At 38.6% G+C, this 26,894-nt stretch overlaps 1 protein-coding gene across 6 annotated transcripts in view; it reads left to right on the forward strand.

The window, feature by feature from the left end:
* Positions 1 to 25,176, forward strand: part of HELZ (helicase with zinc finger) — a 134,991-nt gene extending 109,815 nt beyond the window's left edge. For all 6 annotated transcript variants that reach the window (XM_070394936.1, XM_070394932.1, XM_070394938.1 and 3 more), the window contains 4 exons: positions 117 to 357; positions 1,203 to 1,719; positions 13,990 to 14,242; positions 17,679 to 25,176. In XM_070394936.1, the coding sequence (XP_070251037.1) occupies positions 117 to 357; positions 1,203 to 1,719; positions 13,990 to 14,242; positions 17,679 to 18,013 (1,346 nt within the window). In that variant the 3' untranslated portion in view covers positions 18,014 to 25,176. The remainder of the gene's footprint in view (positions 1 to 116; positions 358 to 1,202; positions 1,720 to 13,989; positions 14,243 to 17,678) is intronic.
* Positions 25,177 to 26,894: the final 1,718 nt, after the last annotated feature.

Here is a 26,894-nt window from a genome sequence, read left to right on the forward strand (position 1 = left end):
AGCCCAAACTGTAGCCAGTTCTTTGTGGAGAAAATCTGGTTGTAAAAACTCTTGAAAAAAGTTACTGGAAACCCTGAATGCATGAAAACTTAAACTTTTCGCAAATGTTTTTGCAGATCGTATGCATGGGAGTGTAGCCCTGGACACATTACGACAGCAGCAGGTGCGGTTACAGCAGTGGAATGAGCATCACGCCTACCTGAGTCAGGGCAGTATTCCATACTCACACCATCAACAGCCTCATCCTCACCTCCAGCATCTTCCTCAGCCGCCCATTGGATTACATCCGCCGCCAGTGAGGGCAGACTGGAAGCCTCCCAGCAGTGCCGAAGGTGAAGCAGAAACAACAGAGTCAAGGTATTTTAGCAACTAAAACCAGCCTCAAACATGACCCACCTACTCTTTTCATTCTTGAATGCTATCCTTTTAGCCTTAAGTTGGAATATTGTCCCAAAGAAATTGGATACTGGCCTTCTGGGCACAGTTCTATTGATAGACCCTGAAATATAGAGAATCAATTTAACTCTGCAAATCTGGGTATGGACAGCCTGCTGTAAACTCTAAGCTAACATGGCTCTGTGCTTCGTGGTCTCTTCTGCACTTGGTCTTAGCCGAAAGGCCGAGAAGTGATGTGGGGTCTCTTCTAAAAGAGAAACATACTGTCCTACTCAGTAATTTATTTTTTCTTCTTACTCAGTAATAATACTTATAAAGAATGAATGAAGACAGAAGTAAATCAGTGGTTAAAAATTATAAATTTGTTATTAACTTTTTCCTAGTAGCACAGAATTCTACCTTCTTTTAACTACAGGTATTTATGAGTTTTCATTACTGACTCTAAATTTGTTTTTAGGGCTAGTGTCATGTGAATGCACCAAAGTGTTTCCTAATCCCTTCTGATTAAGGCCCACCATTATGGTGACCTTTTATCACTGTCAGTTATCAAGGGCATGTAGAGACTAGGACAGTTGTTTTTAATACAAAGGGAGAAGAAAGAAATCAGGTACTTGAACATATTTAGTGTCTTTAATTCCACATCTGTCGAGTATTAATGCTTATATTTGAGATTAATTAATGTTAGTTCAAGTTATGTGTTATAATTTTGTTTGTAGAAATTGCACACGTAGTTGACTAAGCTCTCCTTAACATGATGGAGCCTTTCTTTTGTTTTCTCCTCCTCACATTTCATCGTCTTCATGTAGGTTTCAGGACTTACTCAGAGAACTGTCCAATCGTGATCAAAGTGAAGCACGGGAACTAGCTGAGATGCCACCACCTCAATCAAGACTTTTGCAGTATAGACAAATTCAGACTAGGAGCCCACCAGCAGTCCCCTCTCCCCCTTCCAGTGCAGACCACAGTAGCCATTTTTCTAACTTTAACGACAACAGCAGAGACGTTGAAGTAGCCAACAACCCAGCATTTCCGCAGCGACTACCACCCCAGATATTCAGCTCGCCTTTCTCGTTGCCATCTGAACACCTTGCCCCTCCTCCCTTGAAATACCTGGCATCTGATGGAGCATGGACTTTTGCTAACTTACAACAGAATCACCTAGTGGGGCCAGGTTTTCCCTATGGCCTACCTCCATTGCCTCACAGGCCACCACAAAACCCTTTTGTACAAATACAGAATCATCAACACGCTATTGGTCAAGAGCCATTTCACTCATTGTCATCTCGAACAGTATCTTCTTCTTCGCTCCCTAGCTTAGAAGAGGTAAATACCTTTCTTTTCCATTTTCTTTTTTTTGGGGGGGGGGGGGGCGGCGGGGATGGAGGTATGGGTTTTGGGAGGATTAGTTGATTGTGAAAAATATCAATATTTATTGATTTGATAATAGTGGACAGATCTTACTGAATTTAATGGTTTATTAAAGCTAGTCTTTTCCTGGAGCTTATTTTAATTCCCACCCCTTACTGGGATATTTCAGACTTTTTAGAATGTCCATTATTGTTGAAATATGAAGTCCCTTAGAGTCTTTCCTTGTTGTTTTGAAACATCTGACTGACTTGAGGCTTGCTTAGGCCTGTCTAATCTGGGGAAATGGTTTTTAGTGATTTATCTTTTTGCCTAGGTTACACTTGTTAATTACAAATTTGTTAATTAGAGCGTTCCATAGAGGTTGGCTTTCTCTGCCAGTGGCCAATTCCAAGTTCTGTGCTCTTTCTCCTGTGACTCATCTGGTGGTTTCTTAGACAGAGGCAGTTGACACAAAATGATACTCTGATTCCCTAATGTCAGAATTAGCCATGTTTAACATAGAATTGATTCTGTTAAACTAAGCATTTTAAGGTAAATTGAATTTTTATCTTAAACTACTTAGGTATTTGCAAAGAGTATCACTGATATGAAAAATCTCAGTAATTCCAGGTTATAAAGCTTCCAAAACGGTATAGAGTAAAAAACTTACTGAACTCTATTAACTCTAATAGATATTTTTGTGGATACCTTAGTTGTTGTTTGTTTGTTTGTTTTATATAGTAGATAATGCCATCTTATAAATATAGTTTTGTTCTTTCCAATCTGGATGCATTTTATTTCTTTTTCTTGCCTAATTGCCTTGGCCAAAACCTCTATTATAATGTTTAGGGTACATACTTGGCAAAATTAGAGAAAAGCAAGTATATCCAGGGTGAATTTTCCAAATTTCCTTCTGTTATTTATTTCTAATTTTGTTTGGAGAACATATTTGCATAACTTTAATCTTTTAAAATTTATTGAGACCTGTTTTGTGGCCCAACATATGGTCTGTCCTAGAGAATGTTCAGGTGCCCTGAAGAAGAATGTATATTTTGCTCTTGTTGGGTGGAATGTTCTGTAGATACGTTAGATCTATTTGGTTTATGTTGTTCAGATTTTCAGTTTCCTTTGGACCTTCTGTTAGGTTTTATATCCATTATTGAAAGTAGTGTATTGAAGTCAACTATTATTGTTGAATTTCCTACTTCTTTCAGTTCTATCAATTTATGCTTAATGTATTTTGGGACTCTGTCTTAGGTTTACATATATTTATAATTGCTTGATATTCTTGATGGATTGACTTTCTTTAAAATCTATATATATAAAAGCCTAAGTGACCCTTCAACCGTCCGACCTGTAGCTATGACACGCAATGATCACTAGGGGACAGAGGCTCCGCCTGGTAGCTATGATGTGCACTGACCACCAAGGGGCAGACGCCGCTCAATGCAGGAGCTGCCGAGCTGTGGTGACTTGGCAGCTGCGGTTCTCGGGTGATGCACCCAGAACCAGAGAGGAGGGAGCCCGATTCCTGGGTGCGTCACCCGAGAACTGCCCTCTCGCAATCCAGGACCCCTGGGGGATGTCAGAGAGCCAGTTTCGGCCAATTACGGCAGCCAGGCCAGGCCAGGCCGAGGGACCCCACCGGTGCACGAACCCATGCATTGGCCTCTAGTCATTTTAAAATGTCCTTTCTCTCACATAACAATTTTTGTCTTGAGGCGTGTTTTTTTCTGATATTTGTATGGCCACCCAGCTCTCTTTGGGTCTTTCAGCATGTGTGTGGTCTTGTGGATTCCCAGGAATATGTCAGAGCTGTTCAAAGCCCTTATTCCCTAAAGCCCTTACTCCCTCCCCGCCCTTTCCTCAAAGCTGTCAGTTAGGCTACTGTTCAGTCCAATTATTACCCATGAACTCAGGCAGCAGCAACGAACATATTCGCTGGTAAATGTCTTCCATATGGTCCCTTTAGCACTGGTTGAATGCTGAGTTGGACAAAATAGGGCAAGTACTTTTTTTGGACTTGTTTTGTTTTTAAAAGCCACCAGACAGGTCAAAACAAATAATTAAAATTATTTGAGAATGAGGCCCCGTTCTGCTCCTCTGGTACTGGTGGCTGAAATGCAGTCTTACTTCAAGGCTACTGCTAAGTTGGAGAGCTGGGGGATGGGACTAAGGTAAGGTAATATACCACAAAACTCTCTGTTCTTACTGAAATGTCCTGGTTTTTCCTCATAAAGTGCTCTCCTGGCTTTGGCAAGCTTTAGTTTCCCGAATCCCAAGAAAGCTGATTGTGACAGTGAGCCATTTTTTTTGTTGCTTTTATGGAGGGCTGCACTTTGGAGTTCTTTACTCCACCATTTTTACTAATTTCACCTGTGATGATGTTTTGACTTAACCTGCCAATGAGTTCATAATATGTGAGGGAAACACGTGCCAGAGTTTTTATAAGGTCTTACCACGTTTTGTACTTTACAAAAAATACTGAATAATGTACTTTAATCATTGACCTATTTAAATGTTCCTTAGTTTTGGAATTCAGTCCTTTGTACCCCCGAGCTCTTAACATTTGATATTACTGTTTAGCTGTGAGTGTATGAGTAAATTCCTTCAATTATCATGGGTTTTTAGAGTGAAATTACTTTTCCAAAAACATTTGGTCACCTTTATTTTGATGCAATGAGATTCACAAATCATGACTAACTAGCAACACTGAAAAATTCCTTGACAAGGAAAATATAATTTTTACCATATTTCAGGTTTTGATGTTTTCAGTGCATTAGGATAACTTTTGTAACTGTTATGTTGTACAAAGTGATTTTGCATGAATCATCTTACAGAATGAATGGTTTATATGCTTGCTGTTTCTTCTAGCCTTTTCAAATAATTTCTTTAACATTAACAATACAGAAAAGTCATATTTTCCTCCCTACTGTGAGTTCTTTTCTTGCTAGAAACTTTGGTAGATTAATCTTACATAAAATGAAAGCATGTAGATGTTAGCTTAACATTTAACTTGAATGGAGGTGGTCTTTCATATTATGTTTTTTCTTTTTTATAATATTGCAAGTTTCTTTTAACAAATGAAGTACATGGTCAGTATGGAAAATGTGAAAGTTAGAGAAATTATTCCCAATTTTACTATACAAAGTCTGCTACTATAATATTTCACTTTTCAAAAGCATTCATATATATGAAGGTGTGGTTGATTAATGGAGGGGCATTGGGTGTTGAGAAAAGTTGAAACAATTTTTTTCCTAATTGTGGTGCTCAGTGACATCACCCCATGAAATCTTTCTTTCCCTAGGTCAAGGCTCCCTAAATGGGATCTTGATCCTATTGAACAACATTTTTGCTACTTAAAATTTTTAGAGTATTCTCATTTAGATGCTTAAGGCTTGATCTGTAGGTTTTCATTACCTTCCTCAAATACAGCAAAAGCGCTGACCTTCAGCTGCCTGCATGAGGCTGGGCATGTGTCTGGTAGTAGTGCCTGCAGCCTCTCCCACAGCTGCTTCTTTCCTGGTATGATGGATAAGGGCAAAGGTGCTATCCTTACCTGGGCCATGTTGCAGACTATTCCATACTCTTTATTATATTACTAGGGGCCCAGTGCACAAATTCATAATTCATGCACCTTGAACTGTGGGCTGCGAGGCTGTGGTAGGCACAGGGGCGGGTCTCGGCCCATCCTCCATGCCCCCGCCTGGCCTCTCCTGCTGCAGCCCCTGATCCCTGTCTGCTGGCAGCCCCGCTCCCGCCACTGCTGCTTCCACGCATTGACAGTGTTGGCCCCACTCACACCCACTGATGGCACGGAGTGATTGGGACCAGCAGCGAGAGTGAGTGGGGCCAATGCGGTCAGTGAGTGCGAGCGGTGGCTGCTGCTTCGATCGCCCCTCAGGAGCAGGGAGAGGTAGAGAAACCCTCAGGGGTTATTGGGGCCGACAGCCACTGCTTGCACCTGCTGATGGCGCTGAGTGATCAGGACCAGTGCCAGGCACCAGCAGCAGGTGCGAGCAGGGCAGGCACTGGCAGTGTGTGTGAGTGGGACTGGCGCCGGCAGCAGGTGTGAGCGCCGGGTGGGACCACGGCGCGTGGGAGCAAAGAATTTTCAGTAACCACCAGAGGCTGGTCCTGCCTTGGTCTGGCACCCCCACTCACCTGCACCACCATCCCGCCGCGGCCAGGCCCACCGCCCCCTGGTGGTCAGCGCACGTCATAGTGACCGGTTGTTTGGTTGTTCCACCGTTTGGTCTATTTGCATATTAGCCTTTTATTATATAGGATTGTGGTCTCACTAAATAGGATAGCAGCTCTCATCAAATACTTAATTCTTTGTACCAGCACTGTATATCATCCTTGCATTTTGACTAAAGACTGTGGAGGTGAGGGAGATGAAATGTAAAGAGAAACAATAAAAGTTAGTTCTTGACTTCTGAGCTTTCTATGGTTCAGTTTCTACTGATTTTGACATGATCCAGGACTTTTCTTGGGTAATTTTTGCCTGTATGAGAATTTTCACTTTGTGTGATAACTTTATAATCTAATCTCTGAATAAGATGCAGTTCTTCAGTATGTACTGAGATCTGTTTCTGGACTTTATATTTTTCTCCTCATCTATCTATATGTTTCTATACCAGTATTACACTGTCTTAACTTTTGAGGTTTTGTAATATTCTAATTTGATAGTGTAAAGTCTCCCTTATTACTGTATTTTTTTTCCCTTTTTCTGTATGTGTGTTTGGAGTCGGGGGAGGGTCATCCTATGATTTTTCTGCTTGAAGTTTAGAATACCTTTTTGAACTCTTCCTCTTCCCCCACCAAAAACCACACACATACACACTTTCTTGGGTTTTAATTTAAATTACATTAAATGTATAGCTTAAATTGAGGTACTTGTGTCCTTATAAATATTTTAAACCTCTCATTTAGGTATTTGTGCAATCTTCATTATTTTAAATTTTTCCCTCCTTGCCTCTCTTTCTCTCCCTCCCTCCATTTTTTAAATTTTTTATTTTTTAATATTCCTCTGTGAAATTCCGGAGTGTCTTCATTTCTGGTTAAATTTAGTCTTAGATTGATTTTTCCTTATTTTTGGTTATGAATGGGACCTTTTTTCCCCCATTATATTTTCTAATTTTTTTTTTATCTTGAGAGACAAATCCTCATTCTTCGAAAGTGGGCATAATTTTACCACGTTAAAAACTTTCACTTAACATAGAACCAGTAATACTGATACTGGTGCAGAGCAAAGCTTTTGCCATTTAAGACATGCTTTGCATGAAATAGATTAAAAGTGCTTATAACTAATATAAACAGAAAATTATTTTTTAAAGCGTCACTATAAAAGTAATTTTTAGAGAGAGGAAGGGAGAGGGAGACAGAGAGAGAAACACTGATGTGAGAGAGCAGCGATCTGCTGCCTCCTACACACCCCCTGCCCTGCGTGGAGCCCGAAACCCCGGGCTCATGCCCTAACCGGGAATCAAACTAGCAATCTTTAGATGCCCAGGACAATGCTTAACCAACTGAACCACACCAGTCAGGGCTAAAAGTCTAGGATTTGTTTATGAAGCTGCAGGGTTGGGTGTTGCAGTAATGCTATTGTGACAGCCTTGGATTGAAAATGGAATGCTCGTAAGTCATTCATTTTGATCAGTTTTCATTAACTCAGCATTTACTTATCTCATCAGAGATGACATGTATGTCTCTGTGATGTATCTTCTTTGAAATATTTCTTACCTGTAAGTTGGTTTTTGAACAAAAGACAATTTTGACCCATCTATTCATTTTCATTTTTTTCCTTCAAACAAGTCTAGTTTTGAAATTAGTTGATAGTTTTTATTTCAGTATTGTTAGTTAATCACCCCCGTTCCCAATTCCATTTTATGCAGCAAAGTATTGTACAAAGGTAGCGTGAAGTTTGTATTCTTGGCTGATGACATATTCTTCCTGTTGGGACTTTTTAAGTGGATGGTGACAACTCATGACTTGGGTGGTATAACCAGGTGGAAATATTGCTGTCTTCTCAGAAGTGTCTTCTCAGAGACATGGCTAACGTACGGCATCTAATTCACATAACAGAGACAGTGATCAACAAATTAATAAATTAGACCTATACTCATGCTTAAATTGTCAAAGCTAATCATTTAAATGAGGTGTTCTGTTTTAATTAAAGTTTTCGGCACCATAGTTAATGAGACTTGGAATTTTCACTAGAGTATTTAGCTCTTCCTTAGATGAGTTTTGATAGTGTAATGGTAAAGAGAGCCCTAATTCATTAGGTTGCTAACCTTTCGCCCAGTTATTTATTTATGCATACGCATGTGAAATAAGCTTGCTAACCTCAGATATTAGAGATATACCTTATAAGGCAGTGATAAGAAAATTATTAATTCTTACTTCAACTGACAACCATCTTCAACACTAGAAATTTATACGTGAATTTAGTCATTTAGTTTTTCCTTCTTAAATGGCTTTTGAAATTTTAGCATATTTTGATATTTAGAAAAAGATATTAGCAGTAGACTTAGAAAATAATGATCATGCGATTTCACAGTTTAACATAAGAATATCTATAGACACACAAATGTATATGGAGTTGTACCCAGAGTAAGGATCTCTAACTGAGTACAATAAGCCTTTAAGCAATAAATAATGAAATTATTTAAGACCCAGTGACTCTAAATTAGACCCTCAGGTTGCCATCATTAATAGGGTTGGCATCTATATGTAGAAAGAATAATCTCTTTAGGAGAAAATTGAGAACTGGGCAAAATAACAGGAAACAAAAAATGGCCAAGAAATAAGGAAGAAGAAGAAAAAAGTATAGCTTATATATTTAAACAGCCTAGGGGCCCATAAGACTGAAGTGTAGGTGGAAATATAAAGGGTATTCTCAGCCAGAAATATATATATTTGCAGAACAGGGATCTTCCTCTAAAATTTTTGTTTTGGGGCCCTTTCAGTGTACTTCAGAGAAATTTCCCTCTGTGGGAAAAAAAAATCTGAAATTTAAAAATTATAAGTCCAGAATGCATTTTATTATAGTCAATTAGCATGCTTTGTAGTTTTTTGAATTTAAATAAATAGGCTTGTGTATGTCATAACACTTGAATTATTTTAACAAATACATCAAATTGTTGATGATCGTTAAAGTTGGTTATAATTTATGTTTGGATATATATTTTTTAAATATATTTTTATTGACTTCAGAGAGGGAGAGGAAGAGAGAGATAGAAACATCAGTGATGAAAGAGGATCATTGATTGGCTGCTTCCTGCATGCCCCACACTGAAGATCGAACCTCATGTGCCCTAACTGGGAAGCAAACCGTGACCTCCTGGTTCATAGGTCGATGCTCAACCACTGAGCTGGGCTGTATGGATATTTTAATGATAAAAAGTTAAAATACTCATTGGCAGAAGTTTTCATTTATTGAAGACTTTACAAACTAGAGCTTTGGAACTAGGCTAGGCCTTGAGGATAATTTATCTAAGTCCTCTTTGTTAAAGGAAACTGAGGCACTAAGATGTTAGAAGGATGTTAGTAGCTTAAACAGGTACTGATTAAGTGGAGCCGAGACTCCTGACTTCCAGTCCTGTGTTGTTCAGATCTTTATGCCAGGAGTAAGGTTCACTGCTGGAAAATGAGAAATGATTGCCATTACATAAAGCAGATGTGGGAAAAGCCAAATTATGTTCTTGGGACCAAAGAATTAAATGTTCAGTTGTATGAAGTTCTCTGTTTTGGGGTTGGGAGATGGTGATGGAGAAGAGAGGGAGATGGTTCATTTTAGGATTCTTGATTCTTAAAAGCTAGCCAGTTCTAGCTTCTAAATTATTTGACTGCTCAGATGATTAACATAGAGACCTCAAATGCAAGAAAATTAGCGTTAGTATACTTTACTTATAAATGTCTTTTAAGAATAATACAAAAATTCTCAGGTATTACCATGTTTTTTAAAGCTGGAAAATTGATTTGTGATAATTATGATTCTCAGAGAGAAAACAAATAATTATGAGTTAAAGGGAAACATCTATGAACTTTTATTTTCTATTCAAACTGGCATTTTCTCATTATAAGAGGTGTTGTGGTCTATAATTGATAACTTGACTGTTTCATATTCAGGAAGAGTAAACAAGAGTCAGATTCAAAGTAGTTCAAAATGTCACAGCAGTGAATCTGACATTTCCTCTTGGTTGTAATATTGCATTCATTCTAGTATCTCCTTCAATACCTTGTGTTTAGATGTAGGAAAATAATATTGCTTGGTGCGTCAACACTATTTGCAAGTTGTAAGCACTCTTGCTTGTGAGATACTTCAGTGAATAGCCTTAGGCAAAAACAAAGAGTTTTTGTTTATGTGATATTTAAAAATCTATGAATAGTTTGTATACAAGCTATTGACATTTAAAACTGAGAATTTAAAAATAATTAATTTATTTTAACATTATAATAATAAATCTAATATTTATTAACATACTATTTTAATGAAAATAACTATATTTTCCAAAACAAAAATATCTCTGGAGAAGAGTGCCATTTTTCACAGTTTTGCAAATATATTTCAGTATGTCATTTTCATTAACGTATATAAAGAAAATTTCCAACATATAGGTATGTACTTAAAAGGAAATTTTAAAACTTTTTCAGATAATTCTTCTTTGATACTACACCAAAAATCAGCAGTTGGTAGAAGATTAGTTGCAAAATGAAATAGAAAATTCCACTGCAGTGGCCTTGGTCACAGCAAAATCCTGCATGAGCCAAAACTCTAAAGGAGGGGGACCATCTTTGTTTGGTGGAACTGTGGGCAAAGCCTCTTTGCCTTTTTTAAAAATCCTCACCTGAGGATTTTTTTTTCATTGATATTTAGAGAGTGGAAGGGATGGGAGAGACAGAAAGAGAGAAACATTGATGTGAGAAAGACACATCCGATTGGTTGCCCTCCCGCATGTGCTCCAACCTGGGCAGGGATCGAGCCTGCTACGAGATGCGTGCCCCTGACCAGAATTGAACCCGGGACCCTTCAGTCTGTAGGCCAACACTCAACCCACTGAGCCAAATCGGCCTCTTTGCCCTTTTTTATTTCTCTGTCCTCCTGCCCCTCCAAACATGTAAAGAAGAAATGCCACCAACTTAACAGTCTCTTCCAGAGAATGGAAGGAAAGAGAATTTCTTAGCTTACTATACATGTTCAGCATTACTCTGATACCAAAATTAGAGACAGCACAAAATGAGAAACTACAGACTGATATCTGTGAACATTGATACAGATATCCTCAACAAAACATTAGCAAGTTGAATTCAGCAGTATATACAAACAATACACCATGATCATGTCGAGGGTTAGTCCTTGAATGCAAGGCTAGGTCAATATTTGAAAGTAAGTCAGTGTAATCCACCATAATAACAGTCTAAAGAGAAAAACCACATGATTATACCAATAGATAACAACAGCAGCAACAAAAAGCCCACACACGTTTGACAAAACACAACATCCACTCATAAAATCTCTTGGAAAATTAGAAATAGAAGGGAAATTCCCTAACCTGTTAAAGGTTACCTATAAAAATTTTACAGCGACTATCATACTTAATGATGGAGACTGAATGCTTTCTTTCTAAGATTAGAAGCAAGGTAAGATGTCCACTCTCAACACTCATATTCAACATTATACTGGAGTCTTAGCCAGTGCAGTATGGCAAAAAAAGAAAAGAAATAAAAGGCATAGAGATTGATGAGGAAGAAATAAAACTGACTCTGTTTACAGATAACGTGATTGTCAATGTAGAAAAACCCAAGGAATCTACCCAGAAAACTAACCAACAAAAACCCTATGATTTATGTGAATTTAGCAAGCTTTCAGAATATAGGGTCAACACAGACAAATCAATCTCATTTCTATAACTTGCATTGTACAATTAGAAACCCAAATGTGAAAGTCAGTACCATTACAATAACTCAGAAAAACTAAATACTCAGGTTTAAATCTATCAAAGCTTGTTTAGGCTTTGTATGCTGAAAACTACAAAATTGCTGAAATGTAATTTATTTGGTGTATAAATCATTTTGTTCAGTTGTCACCAAGATTTCTCTGCCTATACTCAAATTTCCTTGGAGGACAGATTCCAGAGTAGCAATCATATTTTCATGCATCTAACTTCATCTATGTTGTATGAAATAGATGTGACAGTAGACTTTTATATATACATAAAATCTTCAATTTTATCTATCTAATTGGAAGAACATAAAATAATTTCAAGTTTTGGTTGTTTTTCCAACATAAAGGATCAGTCATATTCATCATGTGATTTGGAATTGAATTTCATATTTCATGTACACATTCATCTTTGTCAGTGGCTGCTTAGGAGCTGTTATAAACACGTGAAGTCCTGCTGTGCCTGTCAGCTGTGTGAATTTTTTTCCTTTTAATTTCAGTTTGGAAGCCACAAATGAAACATATTTTCTAAAAAGTTTAATTTAATATTGTCTCTTTTTATATCAGCCTCCTATTGTTTTCTGATTTTTAGTTTTCCTTATTTAAGCTTTGTGGTTTGTGGACCTGTTCATTGCCAAAAGGTGTTTGTTTATGCTGCTGGTGTATATATGTTAAGTATTTAATGAAAAAGGGCTTACAGAATTAACGCCTGAAATTCACATGAGTGTATTTAGTGTTGTGTATCAGCAGGGGATTTGATTTATTATAACCTGTTCCCTCTGAGTCCAGAGCTGACATTAGTTTTATGCTTAAGTATTCACACACAAAGACTTTAGAATGTGATCCCCTGTGGATTGTGACTGGGCTGAATACTCAGGGCCTGGTAATAAAAAGAAGCACTTCATTCAGATTCAATGAGCTAATATCATCTTCATAACAAAGATTGATAAGAAAAGACATAGTGCACAAGCTATTAGGATCAGTCATCCAGGGATTGCCTTGCCATAGAGAATACAAAGCAGTTTAGAAAGGTTGGTTATTCTACTCAATACCTGACTGTAATGACCTTTGCAAAGAAATTTCAGATGTGCTGATTATTTAGGATGGATCATCTTCTAGAAAACCAGGATCAAATTCAGACTGAACTTGACCATTGGAAGAAAAATTGCCTTTAAAGCAGAGTAAACTTAAAGATGAATTTAGATATTATTCTTAGATATAGAACAACAATAAAAACATATGAGAGAAAGAATTAACTAGATGGAAGTATTATCTCTCACCTTTCTCATCCAGTAGCTACGACTTCAGAAATGCGGAAACCACCTGGGCATTCATCACTTAATAGCCAGAGAAATGCTCTCCTTCCACCCTTTCCTGCCTTTCTGCACGCGGGCAGCCGGTCCAGACCATGCCCTTCCCCGGTTTATATTCTGGTGGTTCTGTCTGTGGCGGCCTTACCCTCATAGTGCCTACACCACCGGTTTTCCCACTTAACTGGCCTAACAATACCTGCTTTTGCTTAGATTCCCAAAAAGCATCCTGCTATGACTGTACCAATTCAGCTCTCTCCTTTGTAATCTAACCTCCAGTGCCTGATTTCCAATTATTGCTAGCAACAGTGGTGAAGGAAAGATTCCTCAGAATCCTAGTGACCACAAACTGAACAGCAATTTTATTATTATTGGGGAGCAAGAGGGGGCAATAAAAACTAATCCCAATCTGTCATTTAAGATCTAACATGGAATCTTATCTTTACATGTTACATTAAAACAATTATATAACAGCAAGCCCATCCTGTGTGCCAGGAACAGTTCTAAATGCTATGCATGCTGAACTCATTTTAACTTTCACAATAATCCTAAGAGGTAGGTACTGTGGATAATGAAGCCACGTTTACAGATGAAGTTCCCAAGAGGTTAAGTCGGTTGCCCAGGGTGACACTGCTCATAGAAGAATATTTTTTTTTTTTTTTTTTAAATATATTTTTATTGATTTTTTACAGAGAGGAAGGGAGAGGAATAGAGAGTTAGAAACATCGATGAGAGAGAAACATCGACCAGCTGCCTCCTGCACACCTCCTACTGGGGATGTGCCTGCAACGAAGGTATATGCCCTTGACCGGTATCGAACCTGGGACCCTTCAGTCCGCAGGCCGACGCTCTATCCACCGAGCCAAACCGGTTTTGGCTAGAAGAATATTTTTGAGATTTTCTGCTTAATACCGTGAGATTGCTGTGCACCTCAGGAAGGGGGAGGGTATAAGTTCTACTGATGGATGAAATGTCCTTTTCTTTGTGTAGTATGAACCCAGAGGACCTGGCCGGCCCTTGTACCAAAGAAGAATCTCCTCTAGCTCAGTCCAACCTTGTTCTGAAGAAGGAAGCACTCCTCAAGATAGCCTTGCTCGGTGTAAAGAGCTTCAGGACCACAATAACCAATCCTCTTTCAACTTATTATCCCCGGAGTCCTGGGTAAACACCACCTCATCTACCCCCTATCAGAACATTCCGTGCAATGGATCCAGCCGGGCAGCCCAGCCCAGAGAATTGATAGGTAAGACAGAGTTGGCGGGCTGCTAAAACTGTGGTTGTTTATGGAGTTTTCTTTTTCCATCTCCCCCGTTTGCATTATTAACTTTGAACAATATTTAGTGGTCATAGCTCATAGGTAGCCTCAGGCATACATTAATTTAGAACCATATTGATTCCATATTTATGGTCTGGAAGGTAAGTGGATCAATATTTATGGGGAACTGATCATTTTGACCTGTGAACAAATGAAAGAGGTAGTAAAACTTAAAATGTATTTCTAAATACTAGATAGACTCACCTTTGCTTGGGAAATGTTTGTTTTCTGTTGTTGTTTTTGGAGAGGGTTTCTTCAGCGTGGGGGATGGTAGAATTGGTTAGGTCAATAACAGTTTTCAAGGATTTATTCTCAATAAAGTTTGAGACATGGTAGTTTGGCCATGAGAGAAATCAGTGAAGTCTAACATTTTGAGATTTAGAAATCCTTTGTTTATTTCTTGTATTCGAATGAACTGAGAAATCCAAGGCTAAAGAGTTAAAAACAAAAGCATAGAAAGGCATTGGAATGGGTAAGGCTCTAAACTTGTAATGTATGGTGGGATGTCTACAGTCTTCCTCTTTAGCCTTGAACATGAATGTGCTTTTATCTTTCTTTCGTTCCTTCTTTGTGTGTGTATTTTGCATGTAAAAAAATGAATGCTGCTATTTGCATTCTGTAATCTATTTAGCCTGTTTGTAGGCTGTCGACATCGATCTTTGGGAACAAGTCTGTGATGTTTGGTGAATTTCTGCTTGGTAGCAACCTTTGTATTTGAAATTAATTTTGTTCATCTTTAGAATGTGAACCCATTGTTTCTGTAACTGACCCATTTTCGAGTGTGTGCCATGCAAGCATATTTTTAGAACTATAGACATGGTAGGACAAAAAGCAGTAAGAAGATTTTGGTTTTGTTTCCTGGCAAGACATTGTCGTTTTAATCTTTAAACATTCATCAGTACCTACCATGTGTAAGCTGTATTTTGCCTGGGGTTGCTTTTTCATTTTAAAGGTCTAACGTAAATACACTCCTATGATCACATTTGAATTTCCTGAGAAACATCTAAATTACAAACCAGTGATGGAAATTTGTTACTTTTTCCTTGATTTGTTTATAATAATTTATTTTAAAGACAACATCATTTCAATCTTTTTTCCACTTCAATTTTAGGATAGCTGTTGGCCAAAATCAATAAAAATTTAACGTGAGCTGATAAGGTAGAAAGTTTCTGAACAAATGCCCAAAGTGCATGTCATTCCTGGTATCTTTTACACAAATATAAAACTGTTTTCTTCATTGCTAGGAGACAAATTGTACTGTTCTTTAGTTGAAAGTAACAGTTAAGTATGTAAAAATTAATTCAAAATCACTAATATCCTTGGCACAACTGGTCTATCAGCAGGTATGTATGTAGATACATACGTATTTATTTTCAGAGGAAGGTAGCAGTTGCCAGTGGTGAATCAATAGCAAAATAGTTTCTCCACAGTTATAAGCCCAAGAGCAGAGACCATATCTGTGACCTTTTTGAATTGGATTTTCCACTTTGGCACTGATCACATTTCAGGCTCTTTCAATGTCTGCTGATAAGGAGATAATGAAAATAGATCCTGTGCAGTGAGAGGCTGATCCCAGGCCCTGCAGGGCCTTTACACATGGGCATGGTGGTTCCCAGGCAGGGGAGGTCCCTCTCTAACACGATGTGTTTGGGTTCTATTCACTTACCTTGGTAATGAGACATACTTTATCAGGCATTTAAAGGATAGTTTCTCTATCTGGAGTTAAATATGTAAGTTAACAGAAGTTTTGAATTCATTTAGATATAACAGCATAGACCTTAGGTTAAACAGCCTCTAAAATATTATTTTATAGGTATTTATTATTATAAACTGATTATATTGTCATGAAAATGAGAACATGGTTAAAAATAAATCTTAGTAAATAAAAACAGTAAGTTCTTTAACAGCCAATTAAATGTTTGCTTTATGTACTGTGGTAGGCAGTACTGTCACTTTTATATTGAAATGTTGGACAGATGCTCTTAAAAGCAGTTGTTTCACTTACAAAGTCAATGATACTTAGATGGAAAAGACACAAATGTTCTAGAAGGATGTTAAGTAGTTTAAAATAATTTTGAACAATTTTATGAATTTTTAAAGTACACTATGAAATTAGCATATTAAGTCAATGAATTATTAAGACTAAAAAATGAAATATTTTCACCTTAACCTCCCAATCCACAAATAGGTAATAAACATGCGGGAAATGTCCATAAACACCAGTAATCACAGGTATGCAAATCAGAATTACCACAAGATTATTTATTTATACAATAGGTTAAGGTTAAAAAAGTAATAACACCAATGTGGTGATTGAGTAGGGAGATGTGTAAACATTGTTGGTTGAGTATCTTCTTGCAGGGAAGTTTGACCATAGTTATAAAAACCTTTCATTGTGTGTATACCATATGACCCAGCCATTATACTTCTAGGGATTTATCCTAAGGAAATAGTTGTGAATATTAATAAATGTTTATTTCCAATAACATGTATCACAGTGTATGGCAGTGAAATATTGCTTATAATCCAAATTTCTAAAAATGAGAGGTTACTTAAAATTTATCTATATTATATATTGCCCTTAGGAAAAAAATACACCAACAAATTAAGACTTATCCTCTGGTATTTGGGAATATGAATGACTGACTTTCTTCTTTGGCCTTTTGTGTAATTTCCAAGTTACCTTCAGTGAACATGTATATGATTATAAGCCAATATAATATTAGTTAAAATCTTAAAAGATTGAAAACCAGAGCAGTTTGGAAACAAGTTATGGTTTAGTGGGCAGTAAAATTAGGAGGAGTCAAGTCAAATTTTAAAGGACCTTGAAAGTCAGGCAGATTATAGGAAATGTGAACTGAAGTTTATAGCGGTTTCTCTTTATGCCATATTTACTTAAGTATTGCAAGAAAAGGTAGCGTTTGTAAGCAATGGAATTCAGTGCTACTATTACGTAGGTTACTAATCAAAGCTATTTTGACCAGAAGTCTGCCTATACAGCTTATTTTTTATTTAAGAAAGAACATGTTTGTTTCCATTTTCAAACCATGAGCAGTTAAAATAATAAATTTCAAATGTCCACTTGTACATATTAGAGTTTTGAAAGCAAACCTTCAGACTTGACCTTTAGTTTTTATATGCCAGCTATTCCAGTTCATGTAGTGAACTCTTGTTGAGTGTTAATAAGAGAGAGAAGTTTGGTTAGGTGTATTATGATTTTGACATTCTGTGGCAGAGTTGCCTGTCCTCCTGGCTGCCCTGTCCTGAGTTCCTGGAGATGAGAACCAGTTGTGACATGCGTTAATGAGATGTATGAGGATCACCAGGCTCGCCCTTAATCCGTGTTACTGTTTCCTGCTTTTAGCTCCTCCCAAGACCATCAAACCCCCTGAGGATCAACTGAAGTCTGAAAGCCTCGAGGTGTCCAGTTCCTTCAACTATAATGTGCTGCAGCATCTCGGCCAGTTCCCTCCCCTCATGCCCAACAAGCAGATTGCAGAGTCAGCTAACAGCAGCGGCCAGCAGACCTCGGGGGGCAGCAAGCCCGCCATGTCCTACGCTAGCGCTCTGCGGGCGCCCCCCAAGCCCAGGCCCCCGCCTGAGCAGGCCAAGAAGAGTAGCGACCCTCTGTCTCTGTTCCAGGAACTCAGCCTGGGGAGCTCCGCAGGCAGCAACGGCTTTTACTCCTATTTTAAATAATCACTTTGTTTTTGCCTCAAGGGAGAATGTTTTAATTTCTGTTTCTATCAATAGAATTAAGATAGTTGGACTTCATCTATAGATGCACAGTTCCCTTTGTTTTAATATTAAATATGTTCTCACTTAATTGCTTCGCTGCTAGACTTGCAACTAATTTTTTAAAAGTATATTCCATTATTTTGCATTTTTGACGAGTCAGAATTTTGACAGCTTTTATGTAGAATAAAAATATTTTTAAATTTGTGTATTGTTACATATGTTTGCATCGAGCTAGCAGCTAAGAGGTTAATTGTGCAACTATAAAAAAAAGAGAAAAAAGTTTGTCTAAAATGTATTTAAAAAGAAAAAAAAAGTTGTAAGTAGCATTTACATTTATTCAATAATATTACCATATGCTGGGTTTCTGTACCAGAAATGGCCAGTTATGTACAAAATGTATGTTATTTTTGCTTAAATTCATTTAAAATTTTTTAAAATAAAGGGCAGCATCTTATAAATACTTTAAGTTTTATCAGCTTTTTTTTGGTGACAAGATGCTGCATTCTAAAACTTTTATAGTTTTAGACCACGTATGGTGTGCTGATGTCATCTCCATCCACTGCAGGATAGAGTCAGAGGCATTCTTTGCAGGTGTATCTGTATGCCACTGTTTTTTGTAACGTGAAAAAACATGGGCATACTTAGTTATTTTTTTGAACAAGCTACACTTCAAGCTTGTTTTTAATGTTAATTTGATAGTGTGTTTTTTTTAAACAGATCATGAAGCTGAAAATTTTTAGGATTGTTGGTGCTTAGTAGACTTGATAACTATTTTAAAAATGCGTGGATTTAGTAAAATCTTTTTTTCCTCACTATGCATGTGTAAACGTTTGTAATCTGGCTCCCCGTCGCCCCTGCCCACTCCAGTGGTATAAAAAACTGTGCCGCTTTAAGGTTATTCCCCCTCCCGTAAAAATTTTGGTACCTTATTTAATGTTTACATAACAATGTGACATTATACATGGCAATTCAAATATTTTACTAACTGTTTGGTTTGAGGAACATCATTAAAGAAGAAACGTGTTTGTCAAAGATGCATCAAAATTCATCAAGATCTGAGGCAAAAAGCTACCCTTGTTTTTCATGTCTTTTGATTCTTCTAAAATAACCCCACTGAACTTGTACAAAAATATAAATTTTAAATAGCAATCTTAAATATTTTACAGTCTAAACGCTGTTTTGAATGAACTTCTGTAAAAATCCAAAGGGAAAACATTTATCCTCTTGAAACTTGTGGTTTCGTAACCCTTTTGGAGCGATGCATGTCCTTGTTGTTTTCCTGATCTAGTACCACCACTTATACTTGAGAAGTAGTTTGGAACTACAATATAACTTTTTAAAAACTAAGAGGAGGTTGGGAACATTGCAAATGAACCAGTGGGTCCTGATGATCGATCGGAGGCCTAGGCCATCCTGTACTCGCAGTAGACTTTTAAAACAGGGTTGTGAAGTGGCAAGGGTAAAGAACACTTACATCTCTGATGGTGGGCAGCCACAGCCCCCTGTGACCCCCGCGACAGCTTAGGAGGAGAGAGTGCCTTTATCCGAAGGTTCTCAAGCTGCAGGGCAGATGCAGAGTGCCTCCCGCTGAGCTGTCTTTCTGCTCATCTGTGGCTGTGGGGTCTGGCGGCCTGGGTGTGCAGAGTGCCGACATGCGAATAGTTAGTATAAATCACAGCAAGTCACAGCACCACATTTTCTCCATGTGATGTCAGGTCTCCATGTGTAGCTATGCCAGACGTTAACCCAGCATCCTTCAGTCACCAGGAAAGAAGAAAAAAATTGGCCATCTAGCTATGTATTTCCAGCTCCGTGACAAAACTGAAGACATAGCCCAAATGAAAACTAGGTCTCCCTGACGTGAGGATGCCTGTGAAAATCATTTTCTCGTCAATGATGGGGGTCCCCCCCTCCCCCAAATCTACAGACTGTAACACACGCCAGATAAATGTTCAGAAGCATCTGGATAATATGAAGACAGAACTGTCATGTCAGGTTGACCCCTTGTCATGAAATACTAGCCTCATTTTCTGGTTTCCATACTTGAACCTTTAAAAATTATCCGTTTTAAAATTATTTATGTTTATATTTACTTAAAGAAGCCATGTGCACGCCCCGCCACCTTATATAAATATATTGATGATGGGAGCTTTGGAGAAGGGAGCTGTTAAGTCGTGACACTCCTCTTCTAAGTGGTTATTTCTCAAACAAAACTGAAAATAGCCACTAACTAGTCCCTTGCTCTGTCGTGAGTGTCAGTCTCCTGCAGCCATCGGGCCGGATGCTGTTTCCGTCTGGTCCTCTTCGAGAGTCTGGCTTTGATTGTTCCCACCCCCAGCAAGTTTACTTTCTCAGCAATAGCTAATACCATCCTTCCCGTTGGTCATTAAACCTGTTGTCTATGCATAATCTCTCGAATGGTTCTGAGCAAGTCTTACTGCAGGAATCCTTACAAGTTTCCATGGAAACAAGGCTTGGCTTCGGAGGACCAGTCATGCTGTTTTGGTGTTGTTTGGGTAATATTAGCAAGTACCCACAAATAAGACTTTTAAACAATTTAAAGACTAGCTTCAACCCTAGCGTTAAGAAAACTTTGTGTTAGCTTTTGAATAGCACCCAGTATTACCAACTTCCTTTTCTTCTAGAACAGATTTCTTCTAAGTGAGGTTCATTGTTTACTTCTTTGTCCTTTGTCTCAGGAGGAAGCTTCCTCTTTCTTGCCAGAACGATTTTTTTTTTATTCGTTTCACTTTTTAATTTCTTCAGCTACTAAGATTTTTTTCCCCTTAAAGAAATTCTTTTGGGTGATAGAATTTGTAAAAAATTCACGCTGAAAATTTTTTCCTGGTCTGAAAATTAACTTTTTATTAAGATTTTGAAGAGCCTCATTCAGTGGAACATGGATATTTTCTGGTGTGTTTTTAAAGGGGGTTTTGATTGTCATTTTGGCATGTGCCTTGCCAACTTGTTATAGCAGAACTTTGTTTTTGATTCATCGGTAGTTAATTATTGACCATTTAAACTAACATGACCTTAATTTTTCTTTCCTTAGGCAGATGTGCTTTCTATCTAGGCCGTTTTGTATGTATGAAATAACAAACTGCTTTGTGGGGTTTTTTCATCAGAGAGTCTAGAATAAGTTCAGGTTTGGTATAAACGTCAGTTGGTCTTTTCAGTTCAAAGAGTTGGAGAATAAGTAAAATAAGCAGAATTCCCACTGAATAAGCATTACCTAATTAAACATAGCAATCTCCAAGACCAATTTGTGAAAATAGCTTCCTTGTTTATGGAGGCATTGAAATTGCTGAGAAAGCTAACTGAATTTTCTAACTTGGAGGTAATATGTAGTAGTATTTTGCTCTAGCGTAGTTGATTTTACATGTTTAATATTGTTCGTATATATACATCTCAAGAGCAAAGCTATAAACATATAAGAATGTATCTCTATGTACCTTGGCTAGAGAGAGCCACCTTGCCTAAGAGCCAGGGTGAAAAACAGTTTCAAGATAAATTTTAGATTTCAACCACTGTTATTAAGAAAATTAGATTTACTGGAAAAGCCATTTAAAAAGAGACACCTGTTATACTTATGTTAGATAGCATTTTTTTTCCATTGGAGTTGTTTTTAAAAAGGGAATTCCAGAAAGAGTCTAAACTTTAACTATTTTAAAAGATACAAATTGCTGCCTTAAAATGTTATTTAGGCTACCATTTTTTTTTTCTCTTCTAGCTCCAGAAAGGTAGCAATTTGCCTTTTGTGATTCACCAGACATTATTCCTTGCTAACCATCCCCTTAGCTTATGAAAACCCTTCATTTCTAACACCACCCTGTGTGTCTTCCTAAATCTCAAGTAGATGTTCTCATGGTTCTGATTTTTCTTTCCTCTTTTTGCCATCTAATCCACAAATGACCTAGCAGATAGAAATAATGGATAATGTCTTAACCATGATTTCTTGTCCAAATGGTCACTTCAGTTATGTCCATCACGTGGTGTAAAGATACCAAGAGTAAGTGGCATGTTAGTCTTCAACGTGCTCATTATATTGGGCTTCTCACATTCTCCATCTACTTGAGGTTGGATATCTATTTGCTGAGATTTTACTGTGAAGCTGCTACATTCACACTTCTTTCATGCCTGTTTAATTAGCCATTTCAAGACCATTGTTACAAGAAATGAATGTTACTAACCTTGAACGTTCTTATAAAACACATGCAGAAAATGTCATTGTTATTGCTTTAAACAAGAATATCAGATTAAACAGATTGACAATAAATTTTTAATGTAACATTTACAATTTTTGAAATGATTGAAAAATATCTACTTTGGAATAAACTTGAAGGAAACAGTCACAGGAGTTTCTAAATGTTTTTTGAGGGGAATTACCTAACAGAAGAATCTAGACTTAGTAGTGTGAGCTGTTGTGGTTAAATCCTAAGCCCAATTATGCAATAGTAGCTTAAAGCTTCTAAAACAGGAATGTGAAGGAAAGAAACCCGGAGACCTTCAGATACCTGTAGTTTCAGTAATCTGAGTATTAGATTACTGGACTTTATTCGCAAGTTGTTCAACAGATTTTATTTTGATACAAATATTAAGCATAATCAAGTAAGTTTTATATAATTCTATGGGTTCATTAATCGATACTATGGCATTTTCGTTGTGTTCTTGGGGAGTTGTTTTAGCTATTTCTACACCTCTTATGTGAGGTCTCTTTTGTGTTTGATTTTGCATTATAGCATGTGACGGCCTACCTTAGAATTATGTGGATGAGGAGAAATCAGTATTACTTTTAAAAAATCTATTTTTTTGAAATAAGTTTTTTCATTAATCCTTTTTTTGATCTTTGAGAAAGTAAGGGGTGGCAAATTATAAAGGTTTCCACGCAGAGCGGAAGCCACTCAGAAGTGTGTTTAAAAGTCTGTCCTGTTTGAAGATTCGAGAATGTCAAGCAGGATGGAGCAGTGGTTTCAAACGTAAGGCAGCAGCAGCAGTGCCTGGAGGGGGCTTATTAAAATACAGGTTGCCGAGCTCCGCCCTGAGTTTCTGCTTCCCGGCTGGAGCCCCATCATTTCCAACATGTTTCCAGGTGATGGAAACAGGTCCAGGGACCACCCTTTGAGAACCACTGGTCTAGAGAAAGTCTGACAGTCTTTTCAACCATGCATTTATTTACTCTGTATAAAAACAGAGCTCTCAAGGCATTTTTATAATTCGGATGCCGTGAGTGGAACATCCGTGAAGAACGCTCTGAGGGAGGAGTCCTTCGGGCTGCCTGGCACCCTGACCCGTTGCCGGCCCCCTCTGAGGTCAGTGCCCCTCCTCCTCATGAGGGTGCAGAAGCTCATGTCTAGGGTGGGTCTGAATTTGTGTTCACTGCAGCCTGGGCTTTGGTCTGGAAACTGCATTTGTTTGACGTGCATAGAGTCTGTCTCGGTCACCGGTGCCGTTGGAGATGAGACTTGTGGAAGGAAGCCATCAGAATGTCACGAGGATGCACTTGGCACGAGGCACAGGAGGCCCTGTCCTAAGATGCCAGTGACATAGAAAACCATAGATAATCCCTAAATAATGTATTTGTAGTTTTTATTATTTGGGGTGGAGGGGGGGAGGGCAAGGGATTTCTTTTCAAATTATGTATTTCTCAGGTTAACAGAATTATTTTGGATTCTCTGCCTTGTCAGCAGGTATTAGGGGAGGCTGCAGTGATATATAGACATATATATGGCAGAAAACTGATAATTGTCTGATTGCTTTGTTACCTTAAAAACACCTATATATGTTTGCAAAATAGTATAGGGGAATCTACCACCTACACAGCATGAATTATTCAGAAACCATAGGTGCATATGGATGAGCAAGTTATTTTTTGAGAAGGAAACTATGAGATAATAAACCTGACAAGTCTTTGGATATTTTAAATTTTGTGTTAATGTCGTTACTATTCTTCTCTGGACTGTAGCTTGAGGGGTATTGGGCTCTGCCTCCGGTTTTTAGTTTGGCTTTGAATTTACTGAGATGCTAGAAAGAGAAAAGATATTTTTAAGATAATAAATAGTAGAACGACTTAGCTGTAGAAGCCCACATGATAAGCATCACAGATTGCACAGCTTTGGGATTCTTCACCCAGTACCTCCTGCGCGCAAGGCTCCATGCCCTCAGTGGGGATTGTTTATTGTTCAGCACAGGTTCCTTTATCCACTTCCACCTCACAGGGAGCTTCGTTACGATACCTTGTATGCGGAAACTTCTATCTTACAGTAGCTCCGAGGGCACCCTTGTCCGGATTGAAGTCCTAACCTGTCAATCACACCTGAGTGTTTCTCAGCCCCCGCCCCCCGCCCCCCCCCCCGCCATCCAGAGGAAGGGTCTTGGATTTTCATGTCTCTAGACCATGCCTGCTTCCTATGAACCCACGTATATGACATTGTACTGTATCCGCTTTCTGTGCCAGTCATCTGGCCTGATTCATGGAAACCCCTGGAGGTACTGGTGATGCGTAGTTGTATCCTAGGTAAACATGGTGATGGAGGTACCTCTCCTCTAAAGTATAAAGGTAATGGGTTTTGTTAAAGGGTTTGCATTTTATTAAAGGGCCCTGCTATTAGTGACAGTGTTTTTTTCTTAATGCTTCAAAAATATAGTTCTTATCTAAACTTGTTCAACTAACTTCTTATGATAAATCACTTACGTTCATACTGGGCCTTATTTTGGCAAGTCTTCCAACGGGAGGCTGATGTAACACGGAGGTGGTCAACTTCCACCTCCCAGAAGTCTCAGTCGTGTGGCCATTTCCAGTTTACGGCCAAATTATAACAATTTTTTTTCTGATGTTAATGATACCTCGTCTGAGAGGTTCTAGTACCTGAAGAGACCCAATGCCACTCTCTGGGGTTTTTATTTTCTTCCTCTTTTGGTCTTTTTCTTTCTTTTTTAACTTAGTTTTGGAATTACTTTAGCCACTTGGATTCCTTAGGACAAGTTCTCAGTTTAGGGGTCTACAGCTCCTCCCTTGTGATCATTGTCTCAGTGAAGTTCTTTTGTTTTAAAAGATTCATGGTAACACAAAATGTATTTTACTGCTACAACTAAAATGTATTTATAATAAAATGCCTTTTTAATAATGTGGAGATTTGTTTATTCTGTGTGAACCACCATTCTCTGCCTCCTTTTACGTTTAAGATCAACATAAACACAGCCCTTTGCTTTTATTCATAGTATGAATTTGGTAAAAGTAGCTAATGTAACAGAACTCAGTGTTCATTTGTAAAACTGTAACTCTAGTTTCCAGAAAACAGTGACTTGACTTAAATCTCTGAACATCAGCAGTAGGAAAGGCCTAAAGGCTTAAAGTGTTACCTGAACGTTTAAAAATCATCAGTGGTCAGCGAGAAAACGTGCCCTTTTCAAGTTGTCATTCAATGCAGATCTTAGGAATTTAACAAAATTATCATGAATGACTCTTGTTAATGCCGGGCTTATGCTGCCCAGAATTTCTTTCAGAATGCGTAAACCTAGTTTAGAGCAATTCACTATGAGGATATAGGAATACACTTGACGGTGGCATGTGACAAGCATGAATTAGCCACCTCACGCCCTCTTTTACCTCTTCCCCCCAATGCTGACTGTGCAGAAAGTTGCCCCGAATCGGGGTCTTGTTTTTTGTCGGGGAATCATCTTTTGCATCGGCCGGGAGGCGGCTCTGAGAAGCATTAGCAGGTCACAGAATGCTTTGTGTGCCCCGGCGATTTTATTTTTAACATCTTATTAATGTGGCATCATAAATCTAACTTGAATATACTGTGCTCAAAGTTAGTAAATAGAAATAGGTAGGACAGTCAGCCTTTCATAAGGACGGCTTATAATTCTTACTCATCACGGTGAGTCATTTTTTAAAGCCAAGTAGCTTGCTTCTTTGAGTTGACGTGATAACGACATAAATCTTCTCTGGGTTTGGGAAAGAAAAACAATGTATAAATCAACTGGATGTGGAGGACTCCCTGAGCTGCTACCTGCTCTAGATGAAGTAACCCAAGGCCCCATTCGCGGTGGGAAAATGCAATTCAGACCCTCTCGGGTGTTAATTCTATGTTCTGTCCGTGCTCTTTGAAGGTATTAGTGGGGAGCTAGTGGGAAAGTGTGATTTCACCAAGACTGCAAGGTGGGAGCACCGTGTGTGGAGTGCAGGCCAAGCGTGAAGATGGGACGTTGGCTCAGTGAAGGCAGAATTGTTTGCGCTTAACTTGGTTGAATTAGAAACATCCACATAGCCCTGCCATTGATTTCGAGGAGCCGAAGAGCCCGGTCTGACATGGGCTGTGCTGCTTCATTTACACAGCGTTGTCCTAACAAACCAGTCCCTGTGGATGCAAGTCCTTTTCTTCCGAAGCCCCTTGCTGATGGCATTGCCTCGGTTGGTTCCCTTCTCCAGTTACCTCCCTGCAACAGATGGGATCGTGCCCCTCTGTTCTGAGAAGCCCTCAGAGGGTTCCCATCACACCCTAAGCTGGACTTCGGAGGCACCCCAAATCTTGTTCCTGAGCGCACTGCGCGGCGCACTAAGGCAGACAGTCGCCCTTCCCTCCTGGGACCAGCCCTTGCTTCTCTTGCCTCTGGGCTTCCCTTGGAGCATGCCCTTCAGCACTCAGACCTCCAACCCCCACCTACTACCAGGAGCTCCACTTACTATTCAAGGCTGTGAATTCCAACTCCTCTGCCTGCAATGAAGCCTTATACCTCTGTCATCACAGTTCTTGGATTGTAGTTAGGAGTTTGTGAGCTTCTGGAAGGCAGAGGTTATGTCCTCAGGCCTCTCCAGTGCCAGCCAGCCCTTGCACACTTG

The sequence above is a fragment of the Myotis yumanensis genome, unplaced genomic scaffold (assembly GCF_028538775.1).
Source record: "Myotis yumanensis isolate MYYU_CA2020_CCGP unplaced genomic scaffold, mMyoYum1.0.hap1 SCAF_16, whole genome shotgun sequence".
NCBI lineage: Eukaryota > Metazoa > Chordata > Mammalia > Chiroptera > Vespertilionidae > Myotis > Myotis yumanensis.